We start from the raw sequence: 18,883 nt of genomic DNA on the forward strand, positions 1-18,883 counted from the left end.
AGACTAGTCTTGTCTTGACGAATCGATGTGTGATCAGCCTTACGCTGGACACAATTGAAAGTTCGGCAAGGAAAGTTGTCTGAGTGCGCCTCACCAGATTTTTATGTGTTTAATGTAGGTACTTGACTATTGTCAATGCTTACTGTTGTTTAGCCTGTGACAAATGATAAATGAATTGAATTGAGTGCATAAACACAATATGGTTTTCATAACATTTGATCGCGAATTTTCCAGCCCGGAGGATTCACTAGTCAAAACTTGAAAATACCGTACACATCCTAATGGATGATTATAATATTATTCGTTCTAGTATTATAGTTGACTATTATTCGATAGCATAAGCATGCTATCTTTTCTCTATGGTTCCGCCTATTGCTGTTCCGTGGAGATCCGTTTAAAGCACTGATACTAGTGATAAATAATGCAAACATGTGCACACAACATAACGTTTATTTACACTAAAATAAGTAATATTATACATTTTGTGTCAACAATTCGAAAAAATAAAATACTTTACATTTTAACTATATACAAAATATATGCTTAAATTACTGATAGCTGAATAAAAATTTAAAATAAATGAATATAATATACTCTCTTATTCTAAGTATCAATAAATTCGTGCTCTTTGAGCAAAACAATCTAATTACAGTATCAAATATTCATAAGATTTATCAAGAAAGTATAGTAAACTGTACATTGCATTTCTAAAAAAAGTTTAGACGAAAAATTCAGATCAAAAATGATATTGAATAAATATCTTAAAATTACACAATAGACTACAATAATTGAAATCCAACGGTTTTTCGATATGAATTTATTCAGTGAGCCATCAATATTCAAGAGATAAACTATATATTTAAATAGAATAAATGAAATTTGGCACACTATCTTTCTCAAATATCAAGAAAATATGAATAATAAATTGAATTTCCATTTGATAAATTTGTAGACTGTAGACCAAAGTTAGTTCCAAAACGTTTATCTAATAATGTTACAGTATTGTAATCTCAATATAGGATAAATGCAAACAAGATGAAATGAAAGAAAGTGTTAAATAAAATTTTTGATACTAAAATTGAAAATATATAATATAGTTTTTTATACAAAAATTCGAACCATAAAATCGATAAATCAACTTTAACTAAAGTATACGGTATTACTGTACTATCATTAGTGAATTCACAGTACTATAATCCCTATTGAATGACAGTAATAGATCGATGAATTTGTCAATTAAGCCTCAAAATCATTGGGCAAGACAAGACAAGAAATTGCCTTGTAAATATTTATAACTTGACAATGAAGTGTTCAGACCAATTTTGTCCAAAAGGTACTTTGACGATGTGTCTAGATGTTATACAGATAAAATATGTATTTATCTAGATCTGTTATGACACAATCGTAACTGACAAAAATAAATATTAAAACCGTCTAGAGATAGTGTTACACTATGTAGCTGGAGAGCTATATAGTTCTGCTATAGGCTATCCAAAATTTTGGATAGCTCATTTTCTACTAAATAGCAGAGAAAATAGGCTTAAAATTGCTATATATAAAATTGCAGATCTCCAGTGTCACTTTTTGAACTTGTAGCAGAGCTATATAGCTGAGCTACTTGTAGCTCTGCTACATAGTGTAACCCTAGGTTAAGAACTATAACTATTAACTAGAACACTGATAATGATTATCATTCATTGCATGCAGAAATTATAAAAACCAAATTACAACACATTACTCGTATCACAATAGCAAGAGCAACGTCAGAAATTAACAGTTGTGAAAAATAATATAAATACTGAATTTCAACAAAATAATCACTAATATCACTTCAGTATTTGTTTAGAACAGACTCATTTTGAATTTTCCCAACTCACACACACTACAAGACTCACAAGAATTATCTCTATAATTGAAGTGTACTTTCACTGTGATGTATCAAAATATCAATAATGTGAATGAATGCCCTCTATTCTAATTACTTTAACTTGGTGATCAATTGTGATAAATCATTTCAAAGGACCTGAAAATAGAAATAATGCTAATTAAATGCCCTCTAATTATAGCCTACTAATGATAGAAGTGTAAAATATTGATGTATAATGAATAATACTTCACACCACCTATTCTATTTAGATCATGACTCGATTAGAATCATAAGTTCGACGTGTGATAGTACAGAATTAAATTTCACTTTTCATGATAAAGAATTCACAAGATAATCAGTGCTATAATAATAAAATCTGTTAATAAATAAATAGACTTATGGCGTTTCGCTTCAACAAAAATAAAAATTCGATTTCCTATTTTTTTTTTATAAAAGCAATAACCATTATAAATACTGCAATGATAATGTTAAGACTGACCAGGCGCTTCCATTTAAACTTTTCTTGACGATAACAGTGAACAGAGAGAGGTGCCTTGAAAAGTTAGACACGATAGAAAACTTCAATGATTACTTTCATGGTTTTAAATTCACAGCGTTGGACTGTGATAACAAACAATTGAAATTCATGAATACAAATTTAATAAAATCATATTTATGAATTAATATAAAATTAATAGTATTCTACATTAGAATGCTATGAGATTTGGCCTAGATATTATAATATTAGCAGGTAATCCGAGCTCCGCAAGGCTCTAATTGAAAACTTGGCAAACAGAAAACTAGACCTGCTAAAATGTTTACAATTTCGAATAGGCCTATAAACATCCTCGGTAAATTAAGAATCTATATGCAAAATTTCAAGTTCAGTACCTAGTTCAGACGTGATGATGCGTCCATACGTGAATTTCCTATCCCGTACGTATATAAGACAATTATTTCCTTTATTAGGCCTATATTATAGAATATAGATGATGATAATAATATTTTACCAATTTATGTGCGTATTAATACTATTTGAATTTTTTTTATTATGTAGCATTTATCATCAATTTAGAGTGAATTGAACTTTTTGAACAGTAATCGCATGCTGTGAACACCAACTTGAATATTATAACAAATCATGCTCTCACGAGATAAACAGATTTAAATTATTCATTGCAATGAATACAACAATACATACATATACAACATATAAACAAATTGATTGACATTATAACCGATTACATGAGTGAAAATAGAAATCCAGAGAGATAAAATTACAAATACATTCTTGATAATAATAATTACGATGTACAATTAGGCACAGTTAATAATCACAGTGTAGTTTGTGATGATTGCTCTGAAAACCTTACAAAGCTATCTCAGTTAAATTTATCAATACATAACATTGTATAAATGTATATCTCAATTTACATATTTGTAGTGATTCATAAAAACTAATTAAATATGAGATTGTGAAATTCATTTCATTGATCAAAATAATTGTGAGATTGATGACAATAAATTCATTATTCGATTATGCAAAGGTTGTTTGTAATATGAATGTGAATAGAAAAATAAAGTACATTTGCAATACATATTTATATATATTTTGTCGCAAATATATATGGGATTTATCCATTCAATAAAATACAGCTAGGAATATATTTATTCAGGCTTATGATCAATGTAGTCAATAGTCTTGTCATACACTAGCTCTAATGAATTCTTGACCAGAAACAAATTCATAAAGAAATCTTCATTGAGAGATTTGATTGAACTATTCAATTATTTCGAATAATTCGTTTTTTATTCAGTGTGATACACATAACTAAAATTATAAAATTATTCAAAATTTCATTCATTTCTTTTTTATTTAGGTACTGAAATGTAATTTCAAATTATATTTGAAAATATTTCAATATCTGTATTGCGAAAATTTTAGAGCCGAATAAAGTTAACATTTTAAAATAATATATTAATTCTTAAATATTGAAATAATCCATAATTATATAAAAGAAATGGAGTGATTCATTCATCCATCATCAGAAAATTTACTGAACCGAAAGCATTGAAATTTGACAGAAATCTTCAGTCGACCTGTAGATAACGGATTGATCATTTTCCCTAAGATACGCGAAAATTCCAAGTTTCTCGTGCGCTTCTTGTGTATCAATATATTTTCTAGTACGCTAAAAACGTTTAAATTTCTTTAGGTGCAGCTACAGGTGCAAATTTATTGAATGTCTCCTTTCTGCGTTCTCCTAGTTCATTCGAGAACGATTTATTCAGTATGTCTTGGATAAAAGACCATGAAAAGTTAGGGCGCCGACAGACTGATCGAAAAATAGTTGTCCGCAACGAACCGGAATGATTTGCTAATAACCGTGAAATGGGAGAAATCGCTTTGGGTCTTCACATTGTTGATTCTTAGACCTAGCAAGTTTTCGATTTCTTTTAAATATTATTATTTTTGGTCGTAGAAACAAAATTCAAACTTCTATGGACTCAGTGAGTCGAGTAGATTATTATAATATTAAAAAAAATTAAATATCTCAAAATTAACGATTGGAGTTTTTTGATATAGGGAAACAATAAGCAGGCAAATAAAGGCTAGTGACCCTCCGAAAGTTGTGAAGAATGGATTCCGGTGACTAAACTCTATCAGTGTGAAAGTTTGTATGCAGAAGCATATGCGCCATTACTATCGCTCTCCTCTGAAAATAGGACAGGTTCTATTTTCTCGCAAGATTTTTCCAACACCATTGACAGTCTGAAGACTTACATTAAAAAAGTACATGTTCCATCTTTTTGGGAACTATCGGCCGACGAAAAAATCAACAGTGAGAAGCCAGCCTTATAGAATATAACAAATACAAACTATGAAATTATTGCATTCTCAATAATTGCTCTAAGCAAATAATGTTACAAAAGCTTCGCCCATTCTATGGTTACAAAAATCATCCTACCGAGAGGACTAATCGCAATGTGGTGAGCAGATTTAAGTGAACTGGTAACTGGTAAACTGGTTGGGAGGTCCGATGGGATCAGTCATCAAAATTCCACTAACCAAGCGCAAAAACACCAGTAAGATAAGGAAAGAGAGAGAAAAATGAAAAGGAGTAGGAAAATTATTCCAAAGGAAAGAGTACCTCTGATTCATCAAAAGGAAAACCAAAGATTGATGATGCTGCGAATAAAAGTCTGTGGGTGAAAAATCTGAGGGTTGATAAACCTGCTATTGATTTAAGGCTCTCCAAGTATGGGAAGATGCAAAGCGCCAAGGTGATAATTGACACTAGGCGTCTCAAGTGCTTCAGCTACGTCACCATGGCAGCAGCAGTGGATAAGCCCGCAACCAATGAATGTTGCCAGCCAATCGCACAGTGCATATATTGCCCCAGCCCACCGACCATCAATACCCCTGCCTTCACTTTAATGCCAAGGAAATACTAGTCCAGTTTTTATCTGATATGTTTTTGTAAAAATAACTGACACATAGGTTTCTCGAACTGTTATGAAGTGCAATGTGAAAAATTTGATTGATGGTTGAATACCATCTTGCAGTTACCACCTTTCAGAAGTAAAGTTTTTTCATCAATGTTCTATTTTCTAGAATGAATTTCAGTAAGTAAATATATACAATAATATTATTGCGTTTTAAAAGCAAAGTATAAACGTTTCTTGTGATACAGTGGCTCTGTTGAGTGAAACGTATAATGTTTTACTGTTAAATAATGATTCGTAAAAATCTGCCAAGAATATTGTCGCTGAATATGCATGAGAATGTGTTGGATAATCTTCGGCAATCGTCGTGTAAAAGAACTCGGAATCTCTGACTTCATCTAGACGAATACAGCCAATGATTATCGACTTGTAGCCTAAGCTGGACGATAGGAATGTTGGAAATATGTGATTTCAACAGACAGACCACAAACCAATTAACATTCTGGATGTGCGATTTCCAAACTTGGCTGATTCGTGCAGAGACACTGTCAACTGTCCACTAAGATCGTGAAATTTGACTCCTCTAAACTTGTTTTGTGGGGCTATGCTTAGTCATAGGTCTATGCCAGAAAGCCGTGGACCATCAATAGCCAAAAACATTATTAAAGACATCAGTGAGATTCAGCCCGAATTGTGCGCCACATTAATGAAAGAAGAGACTTTTCGGATCCCCGCCACCGCGACCATTTTAAAGTTATCATATTCCATTTAAATGCCTTCTAAACAAAACAGAGATAGCATCAATATCTCACACACAGCTTGTTTAATTCAATTATTTTAAATATGGAGAGCGCTCAATAGAAAACCCTTTAGTAAATGCAGAAATTCAACTCAATACGGACTCAACGAGCCTTCCAGTATAAAAGCTTATATTCAATACACTAACTCATTTCAATTTTTTTCAATAAATCACTTTCACAATATATTTAGACCACTATATACTTAAAATTCAGAAGCTAAAAATTATTCAATTCTTTGCCAATACCATATTAATTATTTTATCAAACTACAAAATATCAATCCAACTAGATTATAATGTATATCAACTTATATACAATTTAGTTATGAACACAGCCTAGGTGTAAATTTACACATTTATCATTCTCATTTTAAAATTGACGATCAAGGCACAATCGGACAATGGAAATTGTTCAAAAAAATCGGCATCACACAATATTATATTTTTTGTCATCATTATTATTATTATTGATATTTACTTACTGTATTATCTTTATTTACATATATTAATAGTAATTTAAATTTTTATTTTTGATATTTCTGTCATTAATGTTTTCATTTGTTTATTCATTAGTTGTTGCAAGAATAATATATGAAAAATATTGTAGGGCGTTTTCACATAAAGATAGAAAATATTGAATCTCAAAAGATAGAATGAAAGTCAGTGTTAACAATATAAATACAGTTGAGAGAGGTGGACCTCTAATATAATAAATCAACTCAATATTATAAAGTGAATATCATGTGAGAGTGAATCTTCTTTTTAAAATTTCTTTAGACGTTGGACTGTATTTGTTATTCATGAAGTGAGATATGAATTAACTAATCTACTCTTATAAATAAGTAGAACTTTTTACTTTTTTCTTTATACCTTATTGTAGCTTAATCTTGCTTCTCCTAACAGGAGGCTGAGCTACTCACCACCAATCAAAACATTTCGATTAGTTTCAAAATTAGGCCTTCAAAGAACTTTCGGTAGAAATCATAATATTACCTTTTGTACCTTCTGGGAAAGATGATGCCTTATTAGTATAGTTATTGTTTTTTGGAATTTCTTTTTTTTCTTTTAAATTGGTGCAATCAACTTTTTTCTCATTTGCCGAAGATTTTTCTGCTTTTCTGGAGTTGATGTTTACGGTACTTTTAGAATTGGATATCTTTTTAGAATCATCATTGGAAACCAATTTGCTTTCTGAATTACCATCAACTACATTCACTTTATTCTCCACGGACTTTGACTTAGGCAAGGACTTAGCTTCACTTTTACTATCAGCAGCTGATGGTGCAGGTTTGCTTTCGGGTTCACTTACGGGTGGCGGTTTAGTATCAACAGCAGATTCCATTTTCTTTGGTTGGTCAGTGGTGACTGGAGATGTTCTTGTCCTATCACTGTCAACCTTTTCTTTCTTAGTTACTGTTGAATTAGCCTGTGACGTGGATGGGTCTGAAGAACCTTTAGACGGAGGTATCCTCTGTACAGCCGGTGGGGAGGGAAGGGCCTGCTTGTCTTCGGTGAGAGTTTTGAAGGCAGCCCTGTCGACTTGGGTGAGCCGGTGATGCGGGTGGTGGGGGTTGAAGAGCATGCTGATTGAGGGGGGCAACGAGGGGTGGTAGGCGGCGCCTAGTGCAGACATGGCGCGGATGAGCTGAGTGTTGGGTGCTGTTGGGTCGCTGGCTGCGAATGGCGCTGCCGAGAATGCGCCGTACAACAGGTGCGGGTTGCTGTGCATGAATGGATTCGACGGCATCAGTGCTCCCGCTCCCGTATGAGCAGGACTTGGAATTCTTGGCACCGGTGATTTAGTAGCACTAGCATTCGAATGCACTGTTCTGGCGCTCGTGTAATGGTTTGTAGTCTTTGGAGAGCCAGGTGTGTAAGGCGGAGGCAGCTTTTTTGGAGGCGGGGAAGAGGTGGTCTTCGGAGGGCTACTGAGAACATGGGAAACAGGATTCACTGGTATTGGGCACAGAGTTTTCGGATCAATCTTCATCAGCGTAATACTCGAATTTGTTGTTTTGGCTGATTTTTGGACAGAAGCCGTTGCAGATGTACCAGTACTTGGATTTTGACTAACAATTTCCGTACCGGGAGCTACCTGATACATTGGTTTCACACCCGAAGCTGGATTTCCCAAAAATCTTGGCATATTCCTCTGTTTGAAAAACTTTGGTTGTTTGGCTGGAGGAGGATTAGCTACGTCTGATCCCGACACTGGATTTGGGTCTTTGCTTTGATTGACTGCTGCTGGTGAATGCTTCATGGAAAGAATAGTAGAACGTGGAATTGTTGGATTCCATGAAGTGGTGGGAGATTTCAATGTTTTATACTTGGAAGCAGAATTGTTGGGCGTTTTCTTAGGGACAGCTGCATTCAGAATTTCCATTGGTGTGGGTTTCAATTGAGTGGCGGCATTTGTTTTTTGTATATTTTGTTTAGAGGAGTCATCTTTAGCAAGTGGTGCAGTGATGGGTGTCGATGTGGCCTTGACACCAGGATAGACTTTGTGAGTATTTGGAGGCCGCGGTGGATCACAAGCGAAAATATCGACCAGATTGGAGCTGATGTCTTTCGACAATTTTGTTGGTGCTTCATCTTTTGTTGTCTCTCTTGATGTATTTTTCTTCGAATTGCTAACTGAATCTGCCCTTATAGATGCTTCTTCTTTAGATAGTGAGTTATCTTCGCGACAATTGGCATCAGCTTTGATTGAAACGTTCATTTTCCCAACTTTAATACTATCGGTAGGTTTATTAGCCGATTTCACGTTACTAACATTGTTATTATCCTTTGGTTTAGTAGGCTCATTATTTGATGTTTGTGTTTGAACTAATGACTTTACAGAACATGAATTTAAAGCTGTTTTGGGAGAATCAACGGATTCACTTATTTTAGTTCTATTATCTCCTACTGCAGAACTTGTCACAGCTTGAGCTTCACTAGAGGATGTAGAAGTAGATGTTGACGTTGTGGTAGATGTAGAAGTAGATGTTGATATTGTGGTAGATGTAGAAGACGATGATTTGGATGATGTGGTCAATGATGATGAATTTGAAGTTGGTATTGATGTTGAATCTTTAGCAGTAGTTATGCTATTTACGTTGACTTCGGTCTTACTTGGAGTTTCTGAACTATTTTTATTGTTGACGATGGTTTCTTTGACAACTGATGATTCGAAATCGTCGACGTTGACCAACTGTGGCGGAGCAAGCAGCCTGTTTGCATTCTCGATTCCTGCTACACTCATCACACCATTTTCACTAATACGTAATTGATATGTGGGGCATTTTTCCAAATCACTAGCTGCCTGCTGATTGGCCGAGCAGACGGACGTATCATTCTCTTTGCGCGGCGTTTTTGCTGCTGTCGACTCACTTGCTGATGATTGGCCAGTCTCGATTGGCACATTCATTCGTTTTCTCCTAATTTCGAGAATACGATAAGTGAGATGGATGGGGCACTTCTGCAAAACAATACACAAAACGTTCCCTAAAATATTTTTCAAGATAAAGATACACTGACACGCTTGTAAAATACCATGGTAGCAGAAAACTTTCTGGTATGCAACCTAAACATTCTACAAGTCATCCTCACATGAATTATCAATAGAAAATAAACTCTAACGTCACAAAAATTATCAGGAATGAGTGTATATTTTAAATATGATACTTCAGAGGAAATTAAAGTCCCGCTAATCAGACATTTAGAAATAAGTATATGTAATCTTCAATGTGTACCAAGCTTACAGTTATGTTACCAGTATTATATAGGAAGACTATAACAAGCTATAGCAATATTTAGTAGTATTTCGATGCAAGGTATATATTAATTTTATGGACTACTGACAGTCGGAGACAAATATCTTGAGAATATGGTAAGCCTGTTATAAGTCATCAGCCGAACTTTTCAGGCTCAGCGAACAAATTAAGCAAACGGAATGGATAGACTCGCAAATGAGAATGCCATCTAGCTCGATATAGGACATCATCAAGAATGAAAATAATTATATTCATGATTCATTAAGATAGTGTTGAGTAATTCAAGGATTTTGCTATTGTTTTAGTGGGCAATAGAAATGAAGATGTTTGATAGATTGTAGAGCACTTGTTGTTTTAAATGGTAGTTCATGATCAATTGCTAAAGTATGTCTTTAATGCTCGATTAAGTATTCCTAAATAAGATTAAATTCATTCAAGTTATGTATATTACAATGATATTATGTAGATACAGTAAGAATTGATAAAATTTGACTGTATTACTAATAACATTTTGGCCAACTTAAAAATCAGAATTGAATTTGTCTGAACTCAGCCAAATAGTCCATGTAGAAATCCGTATTATCTAATTAAGTTTGGGATCTTGAAAATGAAATATTGTTGAGAGATTGTATTTTCAGGACTTGAAAAAAATGTCAATAAATAAAGAGCTCTATGAATTCACGACATTCTTATAAATAAATTCATAGATGGTGAAGTGAACTCTAATTCAGGATCATCAACTCATCTGAACTCAAGTATTTTTATTAAACCAATTTCTCAACAATGGAGAGATGAAATAGTCTAAAATTGTCACTTTGGATTCAGTGTTGAAATCTCTACAAGTTTTTGGTTAGAAATTAGCTCTTATTAAATAATGAAAGAGTGGTTAACTCTTAATTTAAAAATATGGCTTTAGATTATAAAACATTTTTAATCAATTATTCTCAAACAAAGATAAAAGGTTATTAAGAAAGGCATATTTTCAAACATTACTGGAAATAATTATCTACAATGTCTACATTATAAACCTTTTATTTTGAGCTGTAATATACTACAATTATTATCAAATTCTATCAACACTTCGCAATGAAATTTCAACTGAGGCCAATACTCAATATTGTAATGGCATTTGAATTATTTCAATATATGATATAATAAGTCTTCCCGGCCAGAGCTCACATTGACTACGAGAAACAGAGGAATCATCTCTTAATTTTCTGGTGTGAAAAATTCATATTACAAGCGCGAATCATTGTTCACAGAAAAGATTGCATGAGATCAAACCAGGAAACTCACGATTAGATGTCCAGGAAAATATAAAGTATTGAAAAGATTGAATATTTTAAAAGAATGTAACTCAATTTTCAGATTCATGGTATTTAAAAAAAAAAATGCAAAGTGACCTGGCTGGCTCAGGTAGAGTTTTCCAGGGTCATTTCCAGGGCTTCTGACATGATTTAACTGCTTTTGGGCAGCCCAAGAAAAATATCTGGAATAGCCGAGTAAAATCACTTCCCGGTGGTTCGGAAACCATCTAAAACTGTAGGTCCATTCATCTCTCATTATCATCCACCTCATTACCCACACACAAGCTTAGAGCTCATGTGGGCATCACCCACAGCAAAAAAGTCTCTGGTTAACAAAGTCAGTGTCTAAACGACCAGACTCTACCGCCACTCCAAAATTAATGATGTTTTTTGTTTTTGTTCAAGAGATAGACTAATGTAGTCAAAGGCTCAATCACTATGAAATGAACATACCCTTCTCCATTGGTAGATGTAGGCCACATCCATTAACGTCCAGTTTTCAAGAAGAATGTCTTCTTTATACATCACATCCACTTTATGACTAGTCAACCCGAATTTGGCTCTAATCAGCTTGTGAAGATGGAGCACAGTTACAGCAGCTGGACACCGTAAATATCTTCTTCCGTAAGTTCCCTACATTTGAAATAAAAACATATTGAAATTCGCACTACTGTACTGGACTCAGGTAAATTTACTTTAAATTACTATTAGTGTGCAGAAGATACCATTCAAAACTAATTTGTAGATACATTGTAAACCTCTAACAGCGCATCTAATTCAGATATTTCATTTCAGAATAAATCGATCAGTAAAAGGTGGTGCAGAGGAAACGCATGCTTTTCGAACGGATATTATTCGGCGACGGGAGGGGTACCGGTATTGCCCTTGCACGAATGTTGGCATACTATTCCGTTTCAGTTGATATGGAGCGTTGGAACGTACAAAATCGTGTGTTCGCTGTCGAGCAGTTTTTTTAGAAACAATGAATCACAGCACTTTTCCGGGGTAAAACCTATCTGGATGGGGGCATGGAACGGTCAAGAGAGAACAATACCCCTCCTTCAACACTGGTGGAAGGGAAACAATAACTGTCAACCCATGTCAATGCTCAACCAATATTAAACAATAGATCTCTTAATGCCCCCATCCAGATAGGTTTAGCAGCATAAAATATATTTTCAAAACCTACTCCAAAATCCACCACTCTGGTCCGCAGCTTACAACTCGACATAATATTATGTAGGCTACATCGTTTAAAAATATCAATTAGCACAAGGAAATTAGTTCTTTGATAATATTAGAATAGGCTCAAAATTGTGTTCCATAATTATGGAATTCAACTATTTTTCTAAATTCAATAAGGATGACTTGAAAATTCTGTTTTGAAACAATATGTACATCTCTGATAACCTTATACGAGTTCTAAAATCGTTATATACTAAAATCATAACTTTATTTAGCCACAGCATTTATTGCGTGAAACACACCATTTAATTGCAGGGTTTGGTTTTTACCACACGACGAACATAATTGATTCGCAATTCGATTGTACATCAATAAAAACTGGTATATGCCTTCACGGTTTAGATCTTTGTCGCATCTTGATAAGCTCTGGAGGAACTCCATGTTGCACCAAAAGCTACAGAGTATAGACTGTTTAATAGTTGGAAATTATAACTTTGATGGACCTGTACGGAAGACGGAAATGGAAATCCTCGAGTAAAAGTCTAAGTGTGGAATAACGTCACTAAACTTTACAGGATGGGGGCTTACGCTTCATTGCACAATGGTCGAAAATGTGCTAAATCTACCTGCCAAAGGGTCTCATATTTGAATTGTTCTAGCTTGACAGTCCCATGCCCCCATTGAGATAGATTTTACCCCTTTTCCGTCAATATTTTAGAGTTGGACGTCGAGGTGCAGTGCCTGATCGAAATACTGTACTCTAATGGGTTGCAGCGTTTAGAAGTACTGATTCTGCGATGAAAAAGAAACCACCTGGTCTTCCCCGTTCAGTTCGTACTCCGGAAAATGTAGACAGAGTCAGAATGGCAGTTGTTACTAATAGTCCTAGACGATCGACTAGACGACATGGTCTCAGGACTAGACGACACTGACTCGGTCTACATTTTCCGGAGTACGAAATGAAGGGGAAGACCAGGTGGTTTCTTTTACATCACAGAACCAGTACTTCTAAACGCTGCAACTCATCGGAGTACAGTATTTCGATCAGGCACTACACCTCTAAAATATTGACTGAAAAGATGTTGCACTGTGACTAAATTCCTTGTTCTAACAAAGCACAATAGTGTACGTCCCAACGCTCCATAGCGACTGAAACGACATAGTAGGGGCCGTCGGCCAACATTCGTTCAAGGGCAATCAATACCCCCTCCCGTCACCGAGTACTAGAGGTTTGAAAAACATGCGTTTCCTCTGCACCACTTTGTATTAAATGGTCAATGATTACGTTATAGTGATAAGATTTCCACTCGATTGATGACCTTCTTTACCTTTCACTTGCACATCGAACCAAATGCAATCTATATACAAAGAGGATCTATTGATACTTGTTGAATTGGTCGATGACTGGGGTACCAGATATATGATACCGCGTCAATTTGGCAGGAACGAATAGCTCCTCAGCCAGTTCCTTGAGCGAATACAATGAACGCTTATTTATTTTCTTCAACGTTCTTGCTGTTCCGCCTTCAAGTAGTTAAAAATGTCTTCAGCCGCTATCTAGAAGCTCTTCTGACTTGCTGTCCACCCGTTTTGGGCAACTTCTAGGTTATGGAGATACAGCTCACTTCTAGTAACATAATGTCCCTAATGTATATTGACATAGGTACGTAAGTGAACAAGAAAACAAATCAAATTTCGATCAACTCAAAATGATTATTTTTGGTTCATACGTTATTGATATAACACTTCCCAACTTCCCATTAATTCTAGAATGTGGCAATTCTTTCATTCCCAGTTCCATAAACGTCCTTATAATGTTCATATTAATATATATTGAGAATCAATAAAGATGGAAAGTGAATAAAAGTTGGATCGATTAAAAGTTTACAAAATGACTCGTTTACTCTTATAATCTATAAATTCCAATCAATAGATACTGAAAATTAATTTTTACCTGTTGTAATTCTGAAGAATCCATATATTCTAGACAAATACTTATTTGATCATCGGGAAGAAATATTGGTGATTGATCTGTAAGCTCTCCTCTTGCTTCAGGGCTCTGCGCTTGTACTTTTGCTTCTGGGTGCTTAGCATAAAACTCTCGTCTACATCGCATTTCATCTGCAAAAAACAAAGACGAGAACATTTGTTGACAAAAGTTTCGTTTAAAGAGCTGTGACTGCCCACTGCCCGTGTGTGGATAACGAATGCCATACTGCTATTGGAGCGGCATGACATTCGAGATCTACACGATTTCGTCAGCGGTTGGTAGTGACAGTCAAGATCAAATGACTACCTCGAGGATCGGGAGTAGAAAAAGAAGATCATATTTTGAATAGTAGGTGGATTAAATTAAGTTGCATTCATTAAAATGTATTTCATTTTGAGTAAGAACCACCACCCGAAACCATACTTAAACTTTGCATATGATCAAGTAAAGTAAATTTGATTAAATTGGCAAAATATTGCAAAAAAACATATTTTTTCTAGCAGAATACTCACTTTGATAGAGTCCAGGCACCAATTTATACACAATCGTTTGAAGAGTAGTATCTGGTCTTATGTTCTGAAGTGGTCGTGTTTTGTGCACTTGAACATCACATATTGGACAGTACTTGTTACTTTCTAGGTATCTGACAATACAGCTTCTACAGACTGAAAAAGGATGGTTACATTAATATTGATCATTATGATATTATCATTGACTAAAAAAAAATTATATAAAGATACTGGCATACAGGTGTTCCATCAATTGGTCACATATTGCGAGTTCAAAGTTCTTGGCCGTTTATGGTAAATTAGCAATAGAACTGTTTTTTTTTGGGTCAGTTTTACGGCATTATTTATATTTAGTGTGAATCTTGAATACATTATCTGGTGATGAGGTCCTCTGACCAAATGTTCTGACAAAATTAGGGGAAATGAAGAAAATAATGAAGAGATAGATTAATTACATGCTCTGCCCGGAAAGTAAAGTAAATTATTTTTTCCGACGCCATTATTCTTTATTGAGTGCTGCGAAGGTGGGAGACTAGTGGTTGGGGTCTTATGAACAAACCCGACTTCGAGCCAGTTGTCTCATACCTGTCGGAGAGTTGTTACAGAAATTTCCGTGAGGGTGGTTTTTGTGATGCGTCAGAGTTTAAAATGCAGCGTTTCATTCAAAAGGACCCAGACTTTTCAGGAAATGTTGATCAAAAATGAAAATGGGTCGTACTCGTTCACCCAAGACTCATACCCACTGGTAACATTTTTTGAAAAGTTTGGGTCGTTGGAGAGCTGCATTATGAAATCTGCCGCGTTACAGAAACGGCACACACGGAAATTCCTGAAACAACTCTTCGGCAGAGCGAAGATAACTCGAAGTCGGTATTGCTCAGAACTCTGGAATGCAAAATGGCGTCAGAAGAAAATCATTGAAATCATTTTCCGGACAGACCATGCATGTATTATTATCAAGTAATCTTCCTGACTCATGTCAGGAGGCACATAGTCAATTTTGCATGCCATTGACATGTTTTAATGAGTGACTGTTCAAGATATTTCTCAATAAAATTTTCATTAGTTGTAAAACGAGAACTTCATCCAAATTTGGTTGAGTTTAGATTGATAGAACATGCAGAATGACCCAACTTCAAAATTATAATTGAACATTTTTATAGGCATGCTATACTTACATGAATGAAAACATTCGATTATTGTTGTTGCATCTATATAATATCCACCGCAAAGCACACATATCAATTGAGGATTCAGGTCGGTGACCTTCAACTTTCTTGTATTTTGCATTCTTTTTCATATCAAGATCTACCTGAAAAATAAATTTGTATCATGTACATGGTCGACTAAATTCAGAATACTTCTCATATCTTGTAACTAACAAAGGCTTATAATTAAAATGTCTCATTCAACACAATTGAGGTATTGTAATTAAGAAAATCAAATCAAAAATCTTCTTTATTCCACAACATGGTAAGTACAAAAATATGCAATGATAAATATAAAATAAGGAATACAAATAATATTGTTTCTGTATTGTATGTCTGTTTGTAAGGTAACTGGAAAATCAGTCAATTGCCTTACCAAAAATTCTATTGCTCTCAATTTATCGGATAAACCTTTTTTTTCTACACTATCACAGGTTTTTAAGATCAAGAAATATCACTGAAGCCTTTATTAAATTACCCGACAGGGCACTATGCAAAGCTTTGTTCACATCAAAAACACATCTGTCGCTCCAAAAGCCATATTGACGGTCTGTAAAAATGTTATTGAATTGTAAGTAGGAGGCTAAGCAACAAGTTACTCCTTAGCAATTTTTTCTGCAATTTTGGAGATACTGTTAGTAGAGAAATCGATCTGTAATAATTATTTGTAAGTTATCTAAAAACTGACTGTTTTATAAAGTGGGAGAACTTTAGCAATGTTATAAATATTAGGAGAAACTCAGTTGGTCAAACTCTGCATGCATGCCTATATGATGAAGGCGATGTTCAAGGATCGAGGGTACTTTAGTATATGGGCCGCGGAATCCAGTATTGAGACCTACATAGATCGATAGAGGAGTTCAACCATGTATCACATTGTTGTCGATTTCGATGGATTAGCTGAACCAACATGGCGGAGAGTTGAAAAAATCTAAAAGTTTAAAATACTACCGTAATCAATCACCATGTAAACAATTATTGAACTTTTTTTAGAGCAAAAAATTCACTTTTTGTGATATCTCAAAATCTACTTAAGATACAAACTTAAAACCGGTTTGATTAGATTCCTCGTCAAATTTTACCAAAAATTGCACTGTTTAAAACCCTATTGTAGCCATAAAAAATTTAAATCGAAAAAATCAACTTTCCGCCGTCTTTATTCAGCTAATCCTTCGAAATCGACAACATTGTGAAACATAGTTGAACTCGTCTTGACCTCCCCTACCAATCTATGTAGGTCTCAATGCTGGATTCCGCGGCCCATATAATAAAGTGCAGCCCAAGGATTTTATATTATTTTTTAGAAGACAGGCGCAGATCTGGTCGTAGTCAAATGCCGAACCACCTCTTATTGCCGTCACAAACCTTACCACGTCCTGCTCAGAATCAGGATGGAACGCAAATTCGACACTGTTTATACCAACAACACAACAAGGTTGTAGGTATCAAAGATAAATAATGAGCAAAACCAAAAATTATTTGGTCAATGATTTAGCTGAATAAAAATTGAATATAGCCTACATAATACAAAATAATTTGATAAGCTACATAATACAAAATAATTTGATGAGCTTAGTTAAATGAAGAAGAGGGAGCTTGGGAATTAGGTCAAAAAAGCTTCATGTGATTATGAATTCATTAGAGCTTAAGCTCAACTAAAATCCACGAAACACCTATAACTAAAATATTTAAAAGCTGAAAATTTATAAAACGTGCTTTATTTGAGCGCTTCAACTCAATAAAAAAATAAAACTGTATTTAGGCTAGTGTAGTAAGTTATAAACTGAACTACTGACCTAATTTTCTAGTAAGGAGGCGAACATTGGAGTATAATAATTATACGCTTATTTAATTTACTACATAATAAACGATGAATAAAAATAATATTTAATTCAATAATCAATAAAAAAACGTTAGCATTCTACACTCCAAAACAAACTGACGTAGCCTATCAACAAAAACTTATAACCTAAGATTACAAGAAATATCATTTAATTTCAAATATAGTACAATTTTGTAAACTCAGGTTTAAGAGTTGGAACAAATTTTATGTAACTGAATTTTAGAAGAAAATTTATAAAATTATCTAAAATTCAAACGTTATTTTCAAAACTTGCAATAAACAGGACAGCCATATTGAAACGCGTTGAAAGGAATGAACGCCTATACTGACCTCAAACTTAAAACCAGGATGGAATTAGCGCACTTCTAATAGCACTTGGTCAAAATAGAATCCACGAATAAATTCAAAAATTTCATTACATAATATAGTACAAGAAAATAACTGATGACAGTATAAAATTGAATTAAATTAAAGTATAAACATTAACACAAAAATCTGCAAACTTTTCACTACAACCTTGATTTGATACTTGCCTTGATAATTTCATTGCCAATCTTGAAAGTATGGATATTTCCCTCTATAAAATTGACATTTTTAAGAAGGCGGTGAAACTCGTAAATTTCAAAGCTGATCATTTAATCAAATAATGATAATTTCATGAATGGAAATTGATTGAATCGTTTGTCGAAATTTAAATTGATACAAATAACTCATTTAGATTGTAGAAATTCTTTTTCAAATCGTTCAATCTGGACTCAACAAAAGCGGACCAATGAAATCTCATGGTACCAAATTGTTCAGAAAGATTTGGACATCTGGCGCCGTACCGCCAAATTCCAATTTTCCAACTATAAAATGACTTTAAAATTCGATGAACTTGGAGAAAATTTGGCAAAGTTTGACGTTCAATAGGAAAAAATTGATAAGTGATATCAAAATTTGGCGGTACGGCGCCAGATGTCCAAATCTTTCT

At 34.2% G+C, this 18,883-nt stretch overlaps 1 protein-coding gene across 2 annotated transcripts; it reads right to left on the minus strand.

The window, feature by feature from the left end:
- Positions 1-432: 432 nt before the first annotated feature.
- LOC111045222 (protein suppressor 2 of zeste) lies at positions 433-18,452 on the minus strand. Of its 2 annotated transcripts, none has more exons than XM_022330573.2 (6): positions 18,241-18,452; positions 16,038-16,171; positions 14,863-15,015; positions 14,315-14,481; positions 11,629-11,808; positions 433-9,573 (listed from the first exon to the last, which is right to left on the minus strand). In XM_022330573.2, the coding sequence occupies exons 2-6, from the start codon at positions 16,147-16,149 to the stop codon at positions 7,066-7,068; spliced, it is 3,120 nt and encodes a 1,039-aa protein (XP_022186265.2). In that variant the 5' UTR covers positions 16,150-16,171; positions 18,241-18,452; the 3' UTR covers positions 433-7,065. The 2 variants fall into 2 exon arrangements, with proteins under 2 accessions (XP_022186265.2, XP_022186266.2); XM_022330574.2 differs by having other exon boundaries at positions 16,038-16,167; positions 18,241-18,441.
- Positions 18,453-18,883: the final 431 nt, after the last annotated feature.

This window comes from Nilaparvata lugens, chromosome 1 (assembly GCF_014356525.2).
Source record: "Nilaparvata lugens isolate BPH chromosome 1, ASM1435652v1, whole genome shotgun sequence".
In the NCBI taxonomy this organism is placed as follows: domain Eukaryota; kingdom Metazoa; phylum Arthropoda; class Insecta; order Hemiptera; family Delphacidae; genus Nilaparvata; species Nilaparvata lugens.